Consider the following 24,516-nt stretch of genomic DNA (forward strand, 5'->3'; position numbering starts at 1 on the left):
ACAACACCAAGAGCAAATGCTAACATAAACTATGGACTTCAGGTGATAACGATGTGTCAGTGTAGGTTCATCAGTTGTAATAAATGTCCCACTCTGGTGTGAGATCTTGATGGGGAGACTGTGCATGTGTGGGGGCAGGAGGTAAATGGGCAATCGCTATACTTTCCACTCAATTTTGCTGTGAACCTAAAACTGCTCTAAAAAAGAAAGTTTATTTAATAAAAGGAGGTTGCATTTTGTATGTCCTTTTTATTACTATTATTTCATTTTCCTGGGAAATCAGTGCTATGGACTGAATGTTTATGTCCTCTCAAAATCCATATGTTGAAGAACTAACCCCCAGTGTGATGGTCTTTGGAAGTAGGACCTTTGGCAGATCATTGGTTTAGATGACATCATGAGGGTGGGGCTCCCACAATGGGATTAGTGCCCTTCCAAGAAGAAGAGACCAGAGCTCTCTCTCCACCCTGTAAGGACCAGCAAGAAGGTGGCTGTTCTCACCAGACACTGAATATGCTGGCACCTTGATCTTGGATTTCCAAGCCTCCAGAATGGTGATAAATAAATGTTTCTATCGTTTAAATACCCAAGCTAGGGTATGCTGTTATAGCAGCCTAAGGTAAGACAGTTCTCAGTCAGTTTATTATAATTCACGGAAGTTTTTGGTCCATGACAGATTGGAGGGAAAAAAAACTGGTCCTTCATCCCAAATAGTTTGAGAAGCTCTGACCTGCACCCACAGCCCTGGTCCAGGAGCCGGAAGTACTGGTCTCCTGCCACTGCTCTGCTCTGAGCTCTGAGCCTTGGTCTCCTCATCTTCACCCTGAGGGGGAGAGTGACCAGACCTAGCCAGTGTGGCTGTTCAACAAATGTCTGGTTCAACTGGTAAATATGGACAGCCTCAGGCAGCCAGAAACCAGGGAACTCTCCCCCAAACCTCACCATTAGGTGGGACACTCCAAAGAAAGCAAGTCTTGGGGAAATTCTGCCAGCCAGACACGAACACTCACTGGCAAGTCTGCACAAAACAGCTTTTAAGCTTGGGAAAGTCCCACTCCGTCCTCACACACTTGGACACACAGCTTGCGTGAAAGGTTGAGGCAGAGGTGACAACACGCTGAAGCAGCCGTGTCCTGGTTCATGCCATGATAATCTCATGAAGTGGGGACCAGATTCTCACTCTTTGTTGGTGCAGAGGACACAGTGACTGTACAATGCTTCTAGCCAGCCACAGATCTTGAGCATCACTTATTTCACCAGTGAAAATTTATTTCAAACATTCCTCATGCTAATTAATCAACCCTCTCGTGTACTTTTGTGTGTGTGGGGAAGATCAGCCCTGAGCTAACATCCATGCCAATCCTCCTCTTTTTGCTGAGGAAGACTGGCCGGGGGCTAACATCTGTGCCCATCTTCCTCCACTTTATATGGGACGCCACCACAGCATGGCCTGCCAAGCGGTGCATCAGTGCGTGCCCAGGATCCGAACCCGGGCCACCAGCACTGGAGCGCATGCACTTAACTGCTACGCCACAGGGCTGGCCCCCCTCTGGTGTAATTTTGATAACTACTTTTGAGATGTTTTGTCATCACCTCTGGACTGTGGATTCTTAAGGTACTCCAAACGCAAAAGAGCTGCTCTCCCTGTGTATATTCAGTTATGTATGTATGTGTATACTACATTATTGATGCTTAAGTATTTTAAAGTATATATTACACCCAGACAAACTAACAGAGACATGACTCGTGTGACCTCTAAATTCCCTCCCAACGCAAATATATACAAAATACTGTACTATATATTATAAAATATATTGTAATATATAACATATATATGTTTTACTTTAATGTTCCTTAAAGTCTGAGAAACAAGACAAAAGTCAGTTTTCTGACTTCGCCAATACTTTCAGATTCTGAAAATACATGGGACATACCCCAGGCTGCAAGTCAATTCTTCAAAGCTGAGACAGGTCCCCGCTTCCTCCTGACGTGCCTTAAGTGATGCCCTCAGTCTCTATGTTCCCCTTTCCTCTTCCGGTTGTTGCTGGCAATTTCCCTTTCCTCGGGATGGCTGAGACCAACTCTGTGACTGTTCCCCAAGGCTAGAAGCAGAAGCTGTCCACACCTGCGGTGCCCACCTGGCTTCCCTGAGTCTTCAAAGTATACCGTGACGCTCGCAGTGCAGTTGGAGGTGAGTGGTAATAAGTTCAAAAGGGAAGATGGAAAGGGATGCAGCTGGAAAAATGCCCTCCCAGAGTGGGGAAAAACAGAAGCCTGGAAAGGGGAGAAAGGCCGGGCTGTGCCTGAGCGGGGTGAGGCCAGTCCTTCTCTCCCCGGCCGTGAGGGAAGAGCAAATTGGTGGGCTGAGAGCTCCCGGCCTCACCTGGGGACACTGGATTGGGGGTAATTGAGCAGCCATAAAGGAGGAAAGCAATTAGACAGGGCTATGTGGGGGTCCCATGGGGATCAGAGAGCCTGGGTGAGGCACGGGGCTTGTAACACAGGGTAGACTCTCAGAGAGTGCAGGGGAGGGGGCCAGCCCCCAGGAAGCAGCTATGGTGCTGATGGGGAGGACTTCTAAAGTGGAGGATGGCTCATTTGCATCGGGAATTCAGTGCCTGGGGACAAGTGGATGAGAACGGAGAAACTGTCATTCTGGGAAGGCCCTAGAAACCTCCACAAAACAGCAACCACCTTCTCACAGAAACATGAAATGGCAAACTACTACCATCTGGGAGGACGAGGAATGGTTTCGGGCCTTGAGCTGCTTGGGTGTAAACGGTGTCTCCACCATTTAACTTCTGAGTGCCTTGGGCAAGTTACTGAACCGCATTTTCCCCACCTGTAAAATGGGGACAATCACAGCTCCCAGTCCTTCGGCGGTTGTGAGGGTGAAATGAGAGCGTGTAAGGCCCCCAGCACAGTAGCCGGAGCCCAGGTAGTGGGTCCTCTCATCGCATACCCTCTATTCAGCTCCTCACCCCCACTCTATCCTGTATCCTGACCTAAACCAGTCTCCACGGAGGACAGTGATCTCTTGAAAACGCAAATTAAATCTGTCACTCCTGTTGAAAACTCTCCCATGGTATCTGATTATTAGCATAAAATCCAGCCCGAGGCTCCTCCCACCCCTCCCCTCACTCCCTCACTCGGAGCTGCAGTCTCTGCGGACTCTAGCACTGGAGGCCCTTGCCTCCGCATTCCCTCTGCCTGGAACACCCTTCCCTGACCCTCAAAGTGAAGTCCAGCTCAAATGTCACTTCCTCAAAGAAGCCCTCTCCACCACCCCTTCCTTCTTAGCACTAATCCCCAATCTGTAATCACTTGACTGATGTACTGCTCACAGCGCCCCTAGAAGGCAGCTCCAGGAAACGATTCAGCCAAACGCTGGATGAATGGATGAAGGACGCGTTGTTACCCCCGGGCGGTCAGGTGCTTTGGAGATTAAGCTGGTTTGGTGGCCTGCCCGGACCGGACCACCCGACCAGCACCGCTCCAAGCCCCGCACCCTTCATCGGGTAAGGCCTGGCCGCCCACTCATAAACAAATATTGCACAGCAAGCCCAGAGGTCCAAAGTAAACATTTTTATTCTCAGTTCTGCCTTAGCCATCTCTAGTTTTGCAAGCATGAATAAATGGAATCAACGAGAATTCTCTCCCTTAATGTCCTTCATTACAATGTGTCACTGAAAAAGGTTCCTTTTTCCTAAAGAGAGTGCGATTGGAGGGTGACCTAAAATGAGGCTTGCCGTCTGTAGAACACCGGGGTTAATCATCCTGCTTCCGTGCCAATTCCTGCTCACGGAGCAGCGGAAGGCCGCAGGCAGCTATAAATAGCAGCCCAGCAGATCTGTCCTTCTAATGAGGGAAAGAACTCGGCGAGGAAGAGAGCCAGGAGAGGTGAGGCGGGCGAGGAACATGAGCCCAGTTTCTGCCCCCCCAGGGCACGGACCGCAGAGAGAGGAGAGATGCTGCTCTCACAGCCTCCAGCTCACGGCATGGAAAAGCCAGTGAGCCTGGAAGAACTTGCTCATTCACCCTCGAGTGCCCTTAGGCAGCCGAAAGGGGAGCCGAAGAGTGGGAAGAAATGTTCTCTGGAGTGCCTCCTTTTGGGGGAGTTCCCTGAGGAGGACCCCCACTCCCAGCCAGGAAACTACATGGAGAGGAAGGAGATCCATCCCCTCGGAGCGGCTCTCCGCCTTCCAGGGCCCATCTTCCTTCCTTCCTGCTCCTCAGGCCGATGCGGAAGCCCAGCCACGCAGCTTCACAGGACAGTCTCTCGGATGACCCCGATGAGGCTGTGTGGCCTCTCAGCCTCTGTGTGCCGGGGCCTCCTCTCAGCTCTCGGCCTCCCCACCGGGACAAAGGTGCTCAGGTCCCCGCAGCTCCGCAGGTGCAGCAGGCCAGGCTGTCTCCGCGAGGGCAGCACGTGGGCCCTGGAAGTGCTGGGTTGCGACGGGGCCATTATCTTGGGGAGAATAAAGAGGGTGGTGAGAGGTTAGGCTTCACCAGATGTGGTCCTCTGACCTGCCTCCCATATCCAGCCAAGTCATCCTCAGTTTAGTTGCCTTGGGACAGGAAAAGGTATTTTCCCAAAGTGGAGCCCACCTGGAATGCCAGAGATACTTTTAACACACTGCCTCTTTTCTCAAGTTCCTGAGAAATTCCCCACATTTTCTATTGTTTCAACTGTAGACCTGCCTCACTTCACTGATTCGTCAATGGCAATTTCTTGCTTTGTATTTAACATTCTTCTCATCACTTTTTTCCAGTTTCCCTGTGGCCTAAGCCAGTGATTCTCACTGGGGTCTGCACATTACTGGAGGGGAGGGGAGCTTGTCAGAAACATGGAGTCCCAGCTCCCCCCACAGCAACTCTGAAACATGAGTTCAGAATGGGGCTCGAGCACCTGTGTTTGTGTGTGTGTGTGTGTGTGTGAGGAAGATTAGCCCTGAGCTAACATCCATCGCCAATCCTCCTCTTTTTGCTGAGGAAGACTGGCCCTGGGTTAACATCTACGCCCATCTTCCTCCACTTTATGTGGGATGCTGTCACAGCATGGCTTGACAAGCAGTGCGTTCGTGCGCACCAGGGATCCAAACCCCCGGCCGCCACAGCGGAGCGCGCACACCTAACCGCTATGCCACCGGGCCAGCCCTTGAGCACCTGTATTTTTAACAAGAACCCAGACAATACCAATGTACTTGAAAATTTGATAACCACTGGTCTGGCACTATGAGCTGGTAATGAGTTTATAATATGTCAACCAAAACCAATGATGCTTCTAATTGATCTGATAACCCTTCAATAAACAACATAAAAACTAGACCAATTTATTTGTAAAAACTCTTAACAATGATTATACTGTTATGCAATGCGCTACATACATAACTTTAAATACACAGTCAAGCATTGCTTAATGATGGAGACATGTTCTGAGAAACGTGTCATTAGGTGATTTTGTCATTGTGTGAACATCATAGAGTGCACTTACACAAACCTAGATGGTATATAACCTACTACACACCTAGGCTATATAGTACTGATCTTACGGGACTACTGTTGTATATGTGGTCCATTGTTGACCAAAACGTTGTTATGCGGCACATGACTGCATCAGAATATCACTTACTTTGTAAAAATGTCAAAAAAATACAAAAGGAGGAGCTGGCCCGGTGGCGTAGTGGTTAAGTTCACACGCTCCGCTTCAGCAGCCTGGGGTTCGCAGGTTCGGATCCTGGGTGCGGACTGACACACGGCTTGTCAAGCCGTGCTGTGGCGGCGTCCCATACAAAGTAGAGGAAGATGGGCACGGATGTTAGCCCAGGGCCAGTCTTCCTCAGCAAAAAGAGGGGGATTGGCAACGGATGTTAGCTCAGGGCTAATCTTCCTCACAAAAAAAAAAAGGAAAAGCCTCATTCAACTGGGATTGACGAGGGGAGAGCTGTCCAGTACATACAATTTTTTCAAATTGCACAGTCACGACTACATGACCTATAATACTGTTAGCACCTTGGGAAAAACACAGCTGTTTTGTCACCACCTGATATCACAGAACGATCACTGGGATGAACTTTAGTTTGTACCATTCTGAGATTTTAGGGTCATTAAAAGGTTAATCCTCCCAAAAGACAGGACATTAAATTTTGCTAACACTTTATTATTATATTTGTCTTTAAGGCCTGTCTTCATCTCCTGATTAAGAAGAAAATTCCAACATTCATAGATGTTGACTGTTGTTCCACGATAAGTTAAGACAAATGGCTCTGATGTTGGTAAAAATTAAAATGGATCTAAAAACACACTCTAGTAATACTAGAGAAAGTGAAAATGTGCAAAGCCGGGTAGAGTCAGAAATAAAAGCCCTTCCCCTTGTTCCTGCCTTCTTCTGTCTGCGGATGGGTGTGGCATTATGATACCTCACCACTGGGGTCCAGTCCTGGAAGGCCCCAGCAGATGGCCGGAGTCTATTGCAACAATCCTAGTACCTGAACTTTTATCCAGTCCGGGCACAAAAACCTAGCAAACATTCAGAGTGACACCATCTGTTGAACTGTAAGTGCTTGTTCTTCTTCCCTAGAGCTATTTTCCAGCAAGCAAGACTTTGCAGAAGATCCAGCCCAACGGCTTGGCAGATGCTCCAGCCCTTAGCTCACCAGAGCCTGGCAGCCTCTGAGAAGTGGCTCTGAATGCTTGCTCCTGTTTATGGGGCTGTTAGGGCTAGACAGAGGGAAGAGGCAGGGAATGACATCTGGTGTAGACCAGGGACATGAGGATGTAAATGTCTCCCCTACGCAGGATACTAACTGAGCCTGACCCAGGACCACTGGCTGACCAGTCTTTTAGAAAGCAAACAACAAGAGGTCCACGGTTCGTGTCCCTCTTCACGTGAGTAATCAGACTGCCTTCTGTCCCCCTGCCTCCCCTGAGGGACTGGGAGACAGTCTGGCTTCTGGCTTCCAGGCCAGCAAGTGGAAAGGGGGACCAGAAAGGAAAGTGAGAAGGGGATTTAGTCACTCTGCCTTCAAAATTTACCTAGGATCCTGTAGCTGGTAATGACCCTGAAAACCAGCCCAATTCAACTGAAGAAGTATTTGCTGGGTGCTGACTGCACACAGGCACAGCCAGGTAACACCTGTGGGCCACTGTGCACTGAGGGCCACGACAACCACCCCACCTCCAAGAGGCAACAGAGCAAACACCTAAAGGGTAACCACTTTTAAAAGAGGTGGGCAGTTAAAGCTGTGACCCATCCCCAGTTCTCACCAGGAGGAAATTCCATCCATTCAGAAACACAGGTGTAGAAACTGCCTAGTCCAACCCCTCACTGTAAAGATGAGAAACCTGACACTTACATGGCTTCTGCTACACACCCAATTCTATCTCCGCCCCCCCCCCCCCGGGTGGCTTTAGGTTAGGGGATTGCTTTGAGCTTTTTAATGTATGGAAAGGAAAAGGTGTTTATTCTTTTAAGTCCTATCTGCTTCACTATCTTGGCAAACATTTCGTGGGAATGTGAAGAGCTCCCAGAATCTTGCCAATATTAAAATTCACGTCCATCCATCATTGTCAAAGGGCTGAAAGAACTTGCCACATCAAGGGAAACTTTCAACTTAGGAAATCAAATGTTGAATGTGCTCCACATTGCCAGTACCTCTTGCTTTTTTTTTTATTAAGTTGCAATCTCTTTTTTTCAGGCATGCTTCCACATCCCAGAAAAATTGGGTTCTCTTCCCTTTGGCCAAGAAGGCTGTGGAAAAGTCACCACATCTGAAGAGAAAATGCTCCAGCTTCCTCTCTCTCCCTCCCCAGACCTCCTAATCCCATTTCCCTTGATACAGTGACCATGAACTTACGGTGCCTTGGACAGGAAATCAGAGAAGCCGCTTCAGCTGCTATGGAAACGAGTTATCTGATTCATGCCCGATAAGAATAATAAAACTACCTGTTCTAGGAAACTGGCACTTGTGATGGCTTCCTCCATGTGCTCCTCGTCGGACTTCAGAACAGATTTAATGTTTTCTACGAGTTCATGGATGTCCGGGGTCATCCTGCAGGAGGACTGCTCCAGGAACCTCGCCACCAGCAGCTTGGTGTCTATGTAAGATTTGTAATCTATTAAAGACCTCGGTCTGCATCTTGAAGCTCTGGATCTCAAGCCTCTCCTCAAGGTCACCGCAGCCAAATCTGATCTTCCTTCAGTCTGAGTCGCAGCTTCACAGCTGAGCACGGGGACGGCTGTGGGCGAGACAAACACGTACCCATTGGACATGCCCCTGTGAACACACGCCTGTACCTGAAACAGCACAGACGACTAACTTCAGCGCGGAAAGGACCTGACAAATGCCAACAGCCATGCACGTCTTGCTTTGCATCTTGCAGAAGGAAAAGGAAAGGAAAAAAACAACTATGACACAAGCTTATTCCCTGAAGTGTAGTTTCAATAGGACGTGTCCCAAAACATTTTATTGTGCCACATAACACAACCCCCAAGGTCAAGACAGATGATAGAGAAAAGCATCCAGAATGCAAATCATAACGGAGCAATGGTTTCACGGGTGGTGACCAATAGATGGGGATGGACGGGGCAGGCAGAACAAACATGGTTGACTGATGAAAGAATGTTCCAAGGGGGGGAGGATGAAGGACCCACTTAAAGAGAGGGACTGAGGAGAGACAAGACTTATGGGATGGATGGAATGTTCTGTTCACTGTGACTGTACCTTTGTCCTAAACATCCTCAAGGGCATTGTACTGATATTACCGATGCTCACGCCATGGCTGTGAGGTGGCTCTACTGCTGACTATTACAGAAAGAGAAATCTAGGCAGAAAAATTACACATCATTCTGAAGTCAACAGAGGGTCTGGCAAATCCACCGCAGGCTCTAATTTCCACAACTACCTACTTCAGCAAGGGTAAAAAGACCGGCAGAACATTACTGCACCATCAGGTGGGTGAAGTGAAACTCAGGCCTGGTCTCACGTGCTCACAAGCCAGCCAGCAGCCTTCAGTGCACATGACACTGGAGACCTCAGTCTGCAAAGGCCTGATAAATAGGATTTAGATATCCAAGGAAGAAAGGAAGCCTGCGGTGGGAGAGCAGGTGGAGGAAGAGGAGTACTTCTTTTCCTCTGGAGAAGGGTAGGCACAAGGAGCTCTAAACAGGGGTTAGCAACCATCCTCCTAGGCTGCCACGTGCATGTCACAGAAAGCCGGAGTCTTCTAGGAACATTCACTACAGACACTCATGTGTGAAGACAGAGTCAGGGACTACAGTCACTTGAACACAATCTGGTCCCTTCCACCATGGAGGGCTCTAACAGGTAAACACGCGTCATCCTCGCCCCTGCAGCACTGCAGAATGGGAGAAGTTTCCGGAAAGATCTCCCTAAGCTGTGCAGACAGCTAAGTTCCTGGTGAAGCTAGCAGGTGGCCAGCTCAAGTCCTCAACTTGCCAGGTAGGGCAGAAGAACCCACAGTGAAGACGGGTCTGGGGAGCCAAGGGGTCAGGCTGCCGGCCTTCTGGGGTTGCCAGGGAGGGCTCAGGCCCCGGGTGGTGGGACTCCTCCCCACTCGGAAGCCACTGTAGAGACAAGAGGATGTTCCCTCTGGCTCCCACACGGTCAGTCCAGAGCTGCGGCAAACAACACAGGCTGTCAGGGGGACAGAATGGAACCGAGACTGTAAGGGGATGACACAGGGCCCCAGAGAGAGCAGGGGGACAGGGTTTGCAAAGTTGTATCTGCAAAGAGCTCGAGGAGAGCACAGGCCACTTGTTAGGTCACCCAAAGAAGCCTGTACTAGGGGGATTACGGAAGATTTTCATTTTCTTCCTTTATTTCCTTTATTTTTTATAATTGTCTACGATGAAGAGATATCTGGAGATATTCAGGTATTCACATATTCAGAAAAAAAGACTCAATGTTGTTATTTTAAATTTTTAAAATTTAAAATTATTCAAGTAACATCTAGACACAAACAAACTCAAAACAGAGAGGGAGAGGGATGGAGCGTGAGAGATTCACTCTACCCAAAGTTCTTAAAACAAGGACAGCTTTGAATAATTCAATCTCATCACACAGAGTAAAAAGATAAGTAACATCAAATTACAGAAGAAGGAGTAAAATAATACTCCCCTTTGACTTCTTCCTTGAGAAAGAATGTTTATTCCCATAGGACTGCAAGCATCTAGAAACCAGAACTAGGTTTGCATTATTTTCTTTGTGTCGCACCTAACACGGTATCGTGTGCAACCAAATGCCTTTGATGACAACGACTTAAAAAGAAAAAGACCCTACCAGCCTTAAAAGATGTGGCAGACGTATACTCCTAGTGTGCATGTAGAATGTCTTATTTTCTCAAGATCTCTTAACCTCCTTCAAGGTACCTCATGAACTGAAGGGCCTGGGCTGGGCACAGCCACCTGCTCTCACCTGGCACCTTTAGGCAAACAAGCGCAGAAAAGCTGGGGCAATGACATCACCTCTCTCCGAGGAGTGACGGAGCAGAGGGTCGCTCTTGGATCTTGTCCTCAGGGGTGGGGGGGCTCTCCGGCTTCTCGCGGGCTGTAGCTGGTTTGTGTTGGGAGTTGATATGAACGTGCTTTCTTCTCCAGGCGTGTTAGGAAGGTCCCCACCTGACGTTTTTTTTTTAAAAGAGGAGAAACACAAATTATTTCATCAGCTGCAGCCTTCAAAGTGCTGGGCAGGAAACAACCTGTGAACGCAAACCTGCCAGGGCAAGGGTAATACAGATAACAACGTTGGCTTAGGCTGCCGGCCCAGTTAGTTTTTATTTCCCAGCACTATGGGAAATACTGCCTTTCCAAACCATGCCTCCACAACCTAAAACAAACAAACAAAAACTTTAAAGCCAAGAGCAAAATAAAGAAGCCCTGCCAAAATGTCAGTTTTTTCTAAAGGTGCTTAGAATCTCCTCCACTGAAGCATTCTGGAAAATGCCTGCCATTTTACGGTTTCTGACAATTCAGGATGAGCTTGGTTCGGTGGAAGGTGATACCTGCACAGGAGAGATGGCTGCCCTGTGGGCTGCAGACCAAATGCAGGCAGAGGAGGTATCTGCAGGCCGGGCTGTGAAACTCCGGGAAAGCCAAGGTAAAGAGCCAGTGGCCACTAAAGGAATCAGTGAAACCACTCTGAGTTGGATGACTGCTGCTCAGGAAAATAAAATCACACCATTTGTGAGTCTGAGTTGTGGTCTGGAAAGTTTTTTAAGAAATGGAAGAATTCCAAACATACTTAGGAAACAGAACACTGCTGCATAATTCTATTTAGGATGGAAGGTGAACGGAACGGAAATGCATTCCGGATGGTGCTGCTGAAAAATTGCCTCCATCTAAAATAGCTAAAAGTTGATCCATTATTTATCACCATTTGCAATTTTGTTCTGGTGGACAGTTCTCTGGGCCATTTAAAACCTCTCCAAAGAGAGAAAGCTGTAACAAGCTTCCCTTAATTTACAAGGATCAATGTAAACTGACCCCAGCATTTAATGCAGGACTGAAAATGGGAATTCACTACATGTTAAGGCAGCATGACCTGGGGCCTAGGTTATAAATGACAGCACAATCTCACAGCAAATCACCCTGCAATAAATGAAACTCTTTTTTTCCCTCCAAAAGAGCTCATCTTATTTTAACAGGAGAAAGAAAATCTTAGATTGGAAAACGCAGGAATGCCAAATTAAACTCTGTAATCCATTTCAGAGATCCCAAAGCATAGTCTGGTTATTCGTAATAGATTCTACGGACATCTTTATTTGTGTTCACATATTATCTCCCATTTGTAAGCCCTAAGAGTTGGTAGTATTTTTACACCTGGAAAGCAGGATGTAGCTTGAACCATTTCCTTCAAGATATCTGACCCCCAACAAAATATCATGCAGATCATTATTTTATTTTGTTTTAATCTACTAGATCATGAGTTTGGGCAGCGATAATGTATTTATTACCTTGAGTGACTGGTGTGCAGATCGGTTCCAACAGGCTGCTGCCAGCTTCTGATCCTTCTAGTTGGAATGAAGACCCCTGCAGCACAGGACAAAAGAGGGATATTTGTGATAGTCAATTCAAACCCCATTTGGACTCCAGTGAATTTAAAAAGATCTGCAGGGCACCGTCTCCCCCTTCTTCTGTGTGACATGCTGCTTTTCCTACTTGTGGTCAACATACCAAAGAGAAACTCTACGGACAGTACCTGCTCCTGGTCTGTCTGGCTCACCACAGCTTCATAGGGAGGCGGGGGGTCCAGAGGACAGAACACTTCCACGCCTTTGATTCGTGCTCCGTAGATGTGCGGCAGTGGAATAACATCAGGACCAACCATCCTAGGAAAAGCACCTTGGCATCAGGAAGCACGTTCTACAGACTGGCCATCTGACCGTAGAGGCCCCTGCATGCTGGCCTTTGCCTCTACAGGGTTACCCACTGATGGCGGGGAAGACCACTCACCCCTCACAGTCTCCCGGTCCAGGAGAGGGAAAACAATCTAAGCTGCTCTTTGATGGAGCACCTAGAATTCCTTAGGCAAATGACAACGTATAAAATGCAATACCATCATTCTTTTTAAATCCGCTAGTCAAAAAGCAAACAATAATCCACAGAGACAGAAAGCAGATAAGTGGTTGTTAGGGGCCGGGGGAAGGGAGACTGTGGAGTGACTGCTGGGGACGGGGTCTCCTTGGAGGTGATGAAATGCTTCAGAACTAGATAGAGGTGATGGTTGCACCATACTGTGAATATACCAAATGCCACTGAACTGTACACTTTCAAATGGTTAATTTCACATTACATGAATTTCACCTCAATTAAAGAAAAAAACAAAACTAGTGACTCAGGGAAACTCAATTATTTCTTACGTTAGTACCTGACAAAAGTTTCTTGCCTGGGTTTCCTTACTAATGTCTGCTTCATGGTAGAAACTCACTATTTGTTAAATAAATATTTGAAAGGATGAACTAATTTTTCAAAAAAAGTAAATATCATAGCTCAGAGGCAAAGCAGCACACTGCAGGCAGAATCCTAAGTGAGTATACTACATACTATAATATATTACATATTATATTATTATTAATTATTAAAATATATTATATAATTATCATATTATGTATTATCATATATTATTATATATTATATAACTATGTATTATTATATATTATATATTACATGTACTATACTATACTGTAATCCCAGTGACTCTTCCTAAAGGTGGTCGTTCAGCAAACACGGATGGAGCGGTTGCTCCATGAGGCACTGCGGTTTTTGTCCTGTGGGTGAGGGACGCTTGACAGCAAAAAACAAAAACAAAAAACCCCCAAGATTTTCTGCCAGTGTTCATAGAAAATTACACACACACACTAAAATAATCTATATAATAAAGAACCTAAACTTTAAAATAATAGTTAAAAATGCATGGAAGCTTGTACCTTTTGACAAAACTTCTAGTTATAAAATAAATGAGTCCTGGGGATATAATGTACAGCATGGTGATTATAGTTAATAATACTGTATTGTATATTTGAAAGTTGCTAAGAGTAGATCTAAAAAGTTCTCATCACTAGAAAAAAAAATGTAACTATGTGTGGTGATGGATGTTAACTAGACTTACTGTGGTGACCATTTTGAAATACATACAAATATTGAATCATTATGTTGTACACCTGCAACTAATAATAATGTTATGTGTCAATTATATCTCAATTAAAAAAAATACACAGAAGACCAAAAAACCTATACTCAGGCCATGGAGTATTGGAGAACGAATAAAAGAGACGATAGCAGAAGTTTAACGCCTGTTCTTTTTTTTTTTTTTTTTAAAGATTTTATTTATTCAGCTTTTTCCCCCCAAAGCCCCAGTAGACAGTTGTATGTCATAGGTTCACATCCTTCTAGTTGCTGTACGCGGGACTCGGCCTCGCGTTGGACGGAGAAGTGGTGCCTCCGGGCGCTCCCGGGATCCGAACCCGGGCCGCCAGCATCAGAGCGCGCGCACTTAACCACCAAGCCACAGAGCCGGCCCATTAACGCCTGTTCTTGAAATGCAGAAATGGACATAAACCAAATGAGACTGATGAAAAGACAGATTCTAGGGCCAGCTGCAGGCAGGGGACTGCCTGTTTCAGGAAGGTGCTCTATGGATTCACAGTTGTTTGATTTTATTCCTTGTGCCCATTTACAAAAATGCAATTGGTGGAGGAAAAAAGTTGAAAAAGATGTGATGTTCTTTCTTCCTAACGATAAAACTTCTGGAATTCTGGGATTTTAGAAGAATGAGACTTCTGTAGCCTGAATGAAAAAATGAGAAAGCTCTCCCCTTTCTTCTTTAATCTTTGCTCAGAAACAAGACTCTCAACCTCTGCTTGACCTGAACGGGAAGGGAGAAGGTTACGTGTTGACGCCCAGGGCGGGGATGTGCCCAGGCTCAGCACATAACACACAACACGTGTGAAGAGAGGCACCCGCATGGGTCCCTCCCTGAGGGGACTGGGGGGGTCCTGGGACAGTTACCATGATGGGCACATTCTCCCCTTACAGCAGGACTAGCCCACAGGTTTCAGGTCAACTCTCCATTCCCACCAAAGCTGTTTAAAGACTAGAAATGCCAAGTGACTCCAGGCATCCAGACTCTTCCTGGACCTAAGTGAAGGCTCTTTCCCAGCCAATGAACAAGGCGACTTGTCTTACTCAATGAGACCTATGGACTCCTTCCGTCCTCTCCAGAGGGCCAGTCTTCAATCCTTAATTAGCATAACCCCATGAGCCATCTGTCTAGCACTTCCAAACCCTTGACTTTTCCCCCTCAGCCAATTCACTGTGCATTTCTTCTCTGCTGTGCCCCCGCCTGGAAAATTCAGACCACCACCTTTGCCTGTTTGCTTGTTAGCTCTGGTGGTCTTTGTTTCATATTCCCAACCCAGTGACTACCTATATGTTCACAGAGAAGAGAGGGTTTGCTTAGGGCCAAGAGTTCAGAGGAACGGGCTTCCATTTTAGATCCTAAACTACTACAGACTCTCTTCAAGAAGGAAAACTGGGGGGGGGGGGGGAGTTTATCTAAATTAGCTGCAAAATGAATGGTTTCTATGGTGCTTATTAAAATAACCAGAAAAGCCTCATTTTGATGGAAGAAGCTGCTAGAGTTGATGCAGAAGGAAAGTTCCTTTCCTATTAAGTAGTTTTTCCTTATTTTACCTCTTTTTGGTAAATAAGGATCCATGGAGGAAAAGGGGTCTGCTATCTCCTGGCAGGTTTTTTTTTTCCTGATCCCTTATGGGTCTCAACCCTAGCTATAGAGTAGAATCACCTGGGAGCGTTTTGAAACTATGGATGGCCCAGGCCTCACCTCTAGAAATTCTGCTCTCATTGCCCAGGTATGTTGTCAGTGCTCCCAGGAGATTCCAATGCACAGCCAGGACCGAGACCACTGCAAAAGGAAACGGACCGTTGCAGCTGAAACTAAAACCCTGTCACATCTAGAAAGGCAATCAGATTTTTACTAAGAATGGGTGTCTAGAAAACTGCTGCCTGATACAGTAGGGTTAAGACTGAGGGCTAAATATTTCTTAAGAGACATATGTGTGGTAAGACACATACCAAGGACATTTTAAACCATGCATCTAACAATGGTAGAGCACAGTATAAGCTTTTATTTTTAGAAAGATTTTTTATGCCCATTCTTTCTTAAAAATCTTCTCAGCAGCCATGTGACAACACAAGTGAATGAGGAAACTGAGGCTCAGAAATGGTAAGAGATCTGCCCAGGGTCACCCTTTTAAGAGACTCGAGAGCCTGGCTCTTTCAAGTTCCTCCCAAAGTCTCCACAAAACATTCACTGGTTCATGCTCACGAGCACTGAAGATGAGTAAGCAACCCAAACAGATCATGCAAAATCTGTTCTGCTTGGATGCTACAAATAGGCCTTGAGAACTCATCTGAGGCTGACGCAACAACTAATGTGCCCTTGACCAAAGAACGATCTTCCTCTGTGCACTGGAAAAGCTGTGCCTTTTCACCAGGCACATGGGGGTAGGGTTGTTGCCCGTGGAGGGGGCAGCGAGGCAGAGGCACCCCGCCCAACAGCTGAGCACTGCGTCAACCCCGAGCATAACCTGGTTCCACTTGACTTTGGGTTTTGAAGCTCGTTAGGAAAGGAAATGGGTGGGTTTTGCTGTCTGTACCTTTAAGAAATGCCCATGTCAACCTGGCTCCCACCTCCTCACACTTCAGTGTTCTCTAACAGGTGACATCCCTGTAGTACAACCAGGTCCACATTCATGAAATAGGGGGAAACTCTCCTTTTTGATTCCTGGCTCAAGCCAATTTCTGAGAACGGGGGACTCCCTGGAGTAGTGGAGACGGGGTGCAGAGCCCCCTCCTATACTTACAAATCGATTCACCAGTAGATAACTCATCTTTGGACAGAAGCCTTGACCGCAATCTGGCCTCTGTTTATGGCAGTAACTTGAGAAGCCCTTTCTCAAGCAGATACCAATGCACAAAGTGGTTGTATTTATAGAAGTTAAATAAATAGACCTCTTCTGAGAGGTCAGAATACCTTACTGGAAACGGCGAGGCTCTATGGTGTGAAAACTCTTAACGTAACTGGTTGTGGAAATGTTAACGCACACATTCGTTAATATTCTTGCCTGCCTGCTTACGAGAAAGAAAATTACCAATTGGGGTTAAACAGCTAGTGTCTTTAAAGTTGATTTATACTGAGAATCTAGCAAAGTCTATCAAATTTAAAAATATCTTCGATAGAATTTGTATATAAAGGTGAATAAATTTAGCCATTTCAAAAAGGAAAGTGGGCTGCACTCTGATATTGGTAGAATTTCAGAAAATGAGGGTGTTTGCCCATTGGAGATATGATCTAGGGCTCTAGGTATATATTTTAGGCTGAGCAGTGTCTTCTTTCTCATAAGGGTGTTTTGCTTTAACGCTCTCCCCCATGTTCTTTCTGGAAAGTTCTATATGGGAAAGCTTGCCTGTCTTCTTCCAACCTGGATTTGGCCAGGGGCTATCTCAGGACTCAGAGGGACAAAGCCAGGGATGCACTCAGATCCTCAAAGAGTGGAAATGCCCACAATGATCAGCCTTATTATGAAGGAGCAGAGAAAATAAAGGAAAGAGAGAAGGACAGCTCGACTGGGGGGCAGTGGGTGCGCATCTATAGGACACGCTGCTGTACCTCGAGACTCCGAAACTCACATGAGTCACTTTCCCTTTCTGCCACTGCAGGAAATTAAATCCGTCTGTTGCCTCCTCTTAGGTCAACCAAGCGCTCACCCACAACCTCAGAAAGCCAAGGAATTCTTCTTGAAGAGGGCATGTCTTTTCCCAACCATGAAATAACAGGCATTTTTACTATCCTCCAATGTGTCCTCTGCAGACAGCCTGAGATTGGGCTAAGGTTTTAGCAAACGTGTCCTATGGTGCCCAAGGAATATGTGTTCTGTTGCTGTGTCTCTCCGGCCCCTATAATTCTTGGCTCATTTCCTAAGAGACTAGGGAAGCTGCCCTGGCCCCTGAAGCTTTGAAATTCCAGTACACCAAGCCCTGGACAACAGGGAGGATGAGCTGTCCACCCCTGGCCATCTGTCCACCCAGCTCACGTCCCCTCTGGCTTTGTGCTCACCTCTACCTCTGCCTAGGCAGATGGGCAGGGGAGGGAATGGAGCTGGGATGTAGGTGTGACTCTGAGGGACACGTCAGGAGATAACCCAGTGAAAAGAACTCGAAAAGCATCTGCATGGTAGCTCCCACTGGTGGCCTGTTTCAAAGTCACTTACGGCTGCCCTGAGCATTAGAAAATGGATTTCCAGTATCCCCAAGCCTGGCACCAAATTTGTCTGACAACTGTCCACGTGTACTTCAGGGATGAAAAAGCAGAAATTCCTACCTGAAATCTACGCAATGTTATTAGCCAATATGACCTCAATAAATAAAAAAAAGTAGAAATTCCTGGCCCTCTCAATATCAAGCTAAAGACACTAGTCTTTCTGTAGAATTCAGAGATTTTCTTTTGGAAGCTTAAATATAGATTTGCTTATCCTTTAAATGCAGCTTAAGATCACTTCGTCCAGGAAGCCCACCCTGACTGGCCAACTCTTCTTTCAAGCTCTCTGCAGCCCATTCACCATTCTAGGTTAGGTGGCCTTCCTCTGTGCACTCAAAATCTCTCTTCTGAGTACTATTGATGATCCTTCCAACACTTATTTTTAATGACCTTGACTGTGAGCTCCTTGATAGAGGGAGGAGGGCAGTCTAACTCATTTTGAATTTCAATAACCCTGCACAGTGACTAGTAAGGAGCAGAGGATTGATTAAATGTTTGTTGAATGAATACATGAAGTCAGTCGTTCTTTAGAGAGAGACAATTCTAGCAGTGCTAAGAACAAGACGAACACATGCGGCATTTCATTCTACAAATAATAATTCCTGAGATTTAAGAAACAGGTGATCAAATTTTGAGCTAGAATTTGAAAAGGAAAATAAGCATGGTGTCTATTTTTTCTCATCCAGGGAGATGTCATTAATAATTAATCTTTTTTTAATGGCTGGGAAGAATTTCACGATTTGGGGACCGCTGATGGTGTCAGAATGAACATCGATTTGGCCTGAGTGCGTTTCCAGGGCAACGGCAGCTCTCAATCATGTCAAATTACAGCTGTTATCTCACTGGGTGTCGGTTTTCCTAAGAAGCTAATTGAAATTGAAAAAGTATATCCTTAGGTCAAGGTTTGACTTTTCTTTGGTTTCATGCCGTTTATCAGACAAAAAAAAAAAAAGAGGCAGGGCGGGGGAAGAGAAAATAGAAAATCCTAAAAAATAACACAATCTGTGTAGATTTCGGAGAGCAGTCAGAGCTTGGGCTGGGGGTTCCGGAAACCTTTCAGTCTTCAGAACCCGGCTGGTGGGGGGCTGAGGAAGGATACCTGCGGTTCATCCGGGGTGTGCACGAGTAAAACGTGGCGAAATAGGAAGGGGGCGGCACTGGGGGCACGAAGTCATCGGGGTCTGGGATCCGTCCACACTCTTCCACTTCTCCGGCAGAAATCTGGGATTCATCCTAATCAAACAGCACCTTGGTCAGTCAACAGTCTTCACTGTGAAGCTCGGGGAGAAAAGCAGTGGATTACACAAAAACGTCGTGGGCGCACTCAGCGGGAGGACTTACCACGCAGGATCTTCTGGCTGCAAATATCTGGAGGTAGCGAAGGGCGGCTGCCACCAAGCAGACGGTGGTGGTTAGGGCATTCAAGGCACACAGGGCGAAAAGGACTTTCTGGAACAAGGACACAGTGACGCCACTGAGTACTTCAAAGCTGATGACCACAATGCAATACAAAAACTTTTTAAAATAATAATTATACTGTCCCAGTAAGACAATTCTCATGAGAAAAATGCATGTAAAGGATTTAGATGATGTTTGGCTCACGGTAAGCGTGGAAATAAATGCTGGTTATTATTATGACTCATACAATAGTGTGTACTTATTAATTTTAAAAACTTATCTTAGAAGCTTCCCGTGACAGAAAGATCTGATATTACAATATTTCTTTTTGCATCAGAGTACTGTCTGGAAACATTCCTTCCAGGAGAGCAATGATTTTCTCTTCTGAAGCTGGCATCCCCAGCCTCCCCTCTCCCACAGCCTCCCACCAGGACAGCATGCTGCTTAATTTGTGGCCACCGATTCTATTTCGGGAGCAATTGACAGCAGCCCTGGGCACCCAACAAGGACAACGAAGGGGGCAGACCGGCCGAGTGGAAACAGGGCTTCTCTCCTCTAAACACAGTCTCAAAATAGCAGCAAAGGCAATTCCAAACGGTTCTGTTGCCGCAGTCCTGGCTCCTTAGCGGGGCTTTCCTCAAGCTAACTCCTGGCTCAGAAAGTTTGTGAGTGACTCAGCTACCAAACACCCAGAAGCCAAAGAAAGAAGGCCATTTTTACAGCCTACATAACCCAGAGAAGCGGCAGCTTCTCTCTCTTTGCTTAGAGATTCCTCCTCCCCCCAAAAAAATAAACCCCAAACAAAGATCTAAAGAGGGCCGTCAGTGGTGGACTACCCAAAAGCGAATACCTCAAGGTTCACCAACTGATCCTGTTACTCACTGGGCTAATGGGCCTTCAGTCAGGACACAGTTTTTATCCAATTCCCTAATAAAGGCACATTTTGCATTTCTCTTCAACTGAGGTCATTTGTTTTTAACCTCTTTCACTTATTACAGCGCTGCCCATTAAATAAGAGGTGATGTGCTTGAATTTCTCTTGTGTTTTCTGGCCAGTGTGTCTCCTTAGTCTGTGTGTCACAGAACAGCAGCATGCAACAGCCCACAGGACTCACTTAGGCCAACAAAGGAGCATCAGAGCAATGACAAATGGGCGTGCAATTTAAAGGTGTTGCTAAGGCTACATTACATATGTGTAGCTACATCATATGTGTGTATGGATGCATACGTATGTATATAAATATAGATGTACTACATACATACATATATATATTTAGGCTCCTTTACATTTTTTTACTATCTTATAGTTCTTGAACACAAAGAAAGCCATCCATACACAATTTAAGAGACACACAATAATCTGTGGTTCTCTCTGCACTCAATTCTGTCCCTGGGTCACTAATGAGGGGTCACTCATATCTACTTTCAACAGCGTAATTGTTGGAGGGAGGTAACAGAGTAGGAATATTTCAGGTAACTTTGCCTTCTGTGGGAGCTCTATGGTGTATTTATTGGTGGGGGGTGGAATCCATTCGAGGTACCTTAAGTAGAAGGTGAACAGCGTTACAGGGCTGAACTGGAAAGAGTTTCAAGGCATTTTCTTTGTCTGTGCATTTGGCTGGTTGGAATTCTTCACAGCAGAAGCAAATCTTGCCTTCACCTAAGTCCACCTTAAGGGGGAAAAGGCAGAATAATGATTTAATTATTAAGAAAAATACACAGGCTACACCATGCAGCACCAATCCTACAGAATGAGATACGTCAGGGTTCAGTGTCAGGCAGTGTCTGTATCAGTCAGGACAGGCTAGGCTATGCTGTGGTAACAACGCGCCCTAAAATTTCAGAGGCTTGACCAACCAAGGTTATTACTTGAATATGCTACATGGCCACTGCAGGTCAGCAGGGGGCTCTGCTCATCAGACTCCATTAGGGATGAAGTTGATGGAGCATCCACCGTCTCAGGACTGATGATCACTACGCCGAGAGATGGAGAGCACAGGATGAACCGCACAGTGGCACTTAAAGTAGGGTTGCCAGATAAAATGCAGGATGCCCAGTTAAATTTGAATTCAGATAAATAAGGATCATTTTTTTAGTATAATTATGTCCCAAATATTGCATGAGACATATTTATAGTAAAAAAAACACAAAAACTATTAGCGGTTTATTTGAAATTCAAATTTAATTGAGTGTCCTGTATTTTTATTTGCTAAATCTGGTAACCCTACCTTAAATCTTTCTCTTGGAAATGACACTCATCACTTTAGCTCACACTTCACGGACAAAGCAAAGCATATAGCCCCACTGAACTCCAAGAGAGCGAGGAGTTCAGTCTACCCCCTGCCTGTAAGAAGCAAAGGGTATATTTGGGGAACAATAGCCCTAAACCATGTAGGCTTAAAGAGATCTCTCAGTTCACATCTTCAATGTTTTCTTTATTTGAAGTGATAAAATCACTGATGAGTAATCTCATATATTTTTAGTGAGATGTTTTGCAAACTTTTGGTCACTTTTCCAAGTTTCCCTTAAATCAGGTTGTGATTCATGTAATGTATGTAACACCTAATTTTGGCTAATGAGACCCATCACTGGGGGGCAGAGGCTCATTCTTACCTGTTCTGCTCCTTTAGCTGTTGAAGTTGGCTATTCTATTTTGGCTAAAAGGGAAGGCCACACCTTTTTCATACTTGTTAAATTAATCAGGCAGCTCTGACTTCACTAGCTGCAAAATTTTTCAGGAATCTTTAAGAATGACTGAACATCTACAATGTTTTAGTTACTAAACAGGAAAAAAAAGTTTTTTTTCCTTATTGAATTAAGATTCTTACCCTCTAGTCATAGTAATAAATTTCATGGTATTCTTCCAAATTACGAGAAAACTTAGTTCCTTATAATACAAGTTGACTAGGAAGCTAAGGGAAAAAATTCCACTACTGATTACACAACATTTTTTGGTCTGTATTTCTCTTTCTTTTGAGGTGAAATTTACATACACGCACACAAAAATTTACATACACAAATCTTAAGCATACCACTCAAGGAATTTTGAGCAACGCATACACCTGTGTAACCCAAACCCTTATCAGCATCCAGAACATTACCATCACACAAGGAAATTCTCTCATGCCCCTTCCCATCAATCCCTGCCCGCCCCCTCCTAGAGGCAACCACCGTTTTGATTTTTTCCCACATAGATTAGTTTTGCCTTTTCCAGAACGCCATGGATTCTGTAATATTTTTTATTCCTTGTCCTTAAACCACATTGAAAGGGATGCATTATTATATCAAAGATTGATGCCAAGATTTTGATATAAATTCTGCATATGACACCAAGAATTACAGCTGGAGTTACCTCGAGGGACTCCATAATCTATCAGTTCATTCCCACTTGATTTCTGTCCTGTCCTGGTTTGTCCAAGGAGGTTGTGATCTCAGCTATGTCCCCACACCCAGATCCACAACCTCCCATACACAAAGGCACAAGGCTGTTTGTATTTTAATTTTTCTTCGATCGTCTCACATTTGAAGATCCATCCTGCTGCTAACAGCCACACTAGATTCTTGCCTTCTAAAGAAAAACCACTGTGGCCATTCAGACAGGATCTCTCTAGGCAGGGTCTAGGCAGGTGGGAACCCTTCTTCCCTCTGAGGGATCAATGGTGTTCTCTTGGCCCCTCTTCCATAATTAATAATTGTCCTTACACTGGGCTAAATCCAGCAGGTAAATATTACTCTCAATGGGCTTCCTCCTGTAAAGTCTCCAGCTGAGAATTTCCTGTTTTAATACTAACAGCACTATTTAGGAGAATGAGCAGCTGATGGAGATGATATATCAGCCTCCATTCTGCTCACGGACACAAGGCCCTCTAATCTGCAGACAGGAACCAGACTCACTTTCCTCACCATGACACAGCACAACTTCTTTTTCTTTTCTTTTCTTTTGTGAGGTAGATCAGCCCTGAGCTAACATCCATGCCCATCCTCCTCTTTTTGCTGAGGAAGACCGGCCCTGAGCTAACATCTATTACCATTCCTCCTCCTTTTTTTCCCTTTTTCTCCCCAAAGACCCAGTAGATAGTTGTATGTCATAGTTGCACATCCTTCTAGTTGCTGTATGTGGGACGAAGCCTCAGCATGGCTGGACAAGCGGTACGTCGGTGCGCGCCCGGGGTTCCGAACCGGGATCCGAACTGGGCCGCCAGTAGCGGAGCGGAGGCACTTAACCGCTAAGCCACGGGGCCGGCCCCCCAGCACGACTTCTATTTCTTGTACTTGTGTAAGCCTCAAGATCTTACCTGAGGCTGCTACCTCCCTCAGGTAATACTAGGTGTCATCTTACAAAGTCCTCCCTTCCCACATGAAGTCCATTTTCGATACAAGGCATTCAGTTAAGAAAGAAACCAGGCCTGTGTGGGCTGCATTATTCACAAAACATCCAAATATATGGAAATATACAGAAACCTCAGCTATCTGGAAACTCTGGGGTAAGCCAGTCTGGATGGCAAAATTTTCCAGACGGGTGAAGGTTAATCCCTTTAAACAAGACTACTTGAAAGTTTAATCATTACGAAAACACTAACGAATATCAATTACCATGCCCAGCTGATACAGGGAAGCCCTGAGGCTCTGTACAGAATGATTCTAGGCAACTGTGCATTTTGTGTTCCTTGTTCTCCCTGTTGCTGATCCGTCACCTCCCTTCTTAATCCCATCTCTGCCCAATATTTCTGAAAACTTATTCTAACTTCTCTTTAATCTCTTTAACCATCTGCTACAAACCTGTTCAGGTCTCCCCAGTCCTAAATGAAAAACACCCATCCTTCACCTTGATACTATGACCTGAAGCTGTCAGATCCTCTCCTTCCTCTCAGCATCGCCCAATATTGTGGTTCGCAACCCGAGCTGCACAGTAGAATGTTTTGGGGAGCTTCCAAAAATCGCAATGCTATCTTTAGCAATTAGGGAACTGCAAATTAAAGATGAGATCTCACATTAGCCACATCAGACTGGCAAAAAATAAAGGAGAGAGCAACACTTGTTGCTGCTGGAGGGTCCCTGGTAGAAATGTGAGTTGAAGCCCTTCAATAAAGGAAGTAGCTATCTACTTTAAATTAAAAATGCTTATTCCCCAGCCACTCTGGACAACCATTTAGTTTCTTACAAAATTAGACATACATTTACCACATGACCCAGCAATTCTATGCCTGTGTATTTACTCAAGAAAAACGAAAAAATTTTTACAACAGCTTTGTTCATAATGT

General features: G+C 45.5%; 1 protein-coding gene across 1 annotated transcript in view; it reads right to left on the reverse strand.

Moving 5' to 3' along the window:
* Nucleotides 1–3,576: 3,576 nt before the first annotated feature.
* ENTREP1 (endosomal transmembrane epsin interactor 1) overlaps nt 3,577–24,516 on the reverse strand; it is a 60,407-nt gene continuing 39,467 nt past the window's right edge. Inside the window, exons 4-11 of the mRNA XM_014795448.2 lie at nt 20,797–20,925; nt 19,200–19,307; nt 18,958–19,091; nt 12,219–12,348; nt 11,974–12,049; nt 10,487–10,639; nt 7,946–8,238; nt 3,577–4,468 (exon numbers count right to left, since the gene is read on the reverse strand). Coding sequence (XP_014650934.1) covers nt 4,265–4,468; nt 7,946–8,238; nt 10,487–10,639; nt 11,974–12,049; nt 12,219–12,348; nt 18,958–19,091; nt 19,200–19,307; nt 20,797–20,925 — 1,227 coding nt within the window. The 3' untranslated portion in view covers nt 3,577–4,264. The remainder of the gene's footprint in view (nt 4,469–7,945; nt 8,239–10,486; nt 10,640–11,973; nt 12,050–12,218; nt 12,349–18,957; nt 19,092–19,199; nt 19,308–20,796; nt 20,926–24,516) is intronic.

Source organism: Ceratotherium simum, chromosome 20 (genome assembly GCF_057802395.1).
Source record: "Ceratotherium simum simum isolate JZ-2026a chromosome 20, ASM5780239v1, whole genome shotgun sequence".
Taxonomy (NCBI): Eukaryota; Metazoa; Chordata; class Mammalia; order Perissodactyla; family Rhinocerotidae; genus Ceratotherium; species Ceratotherium simum.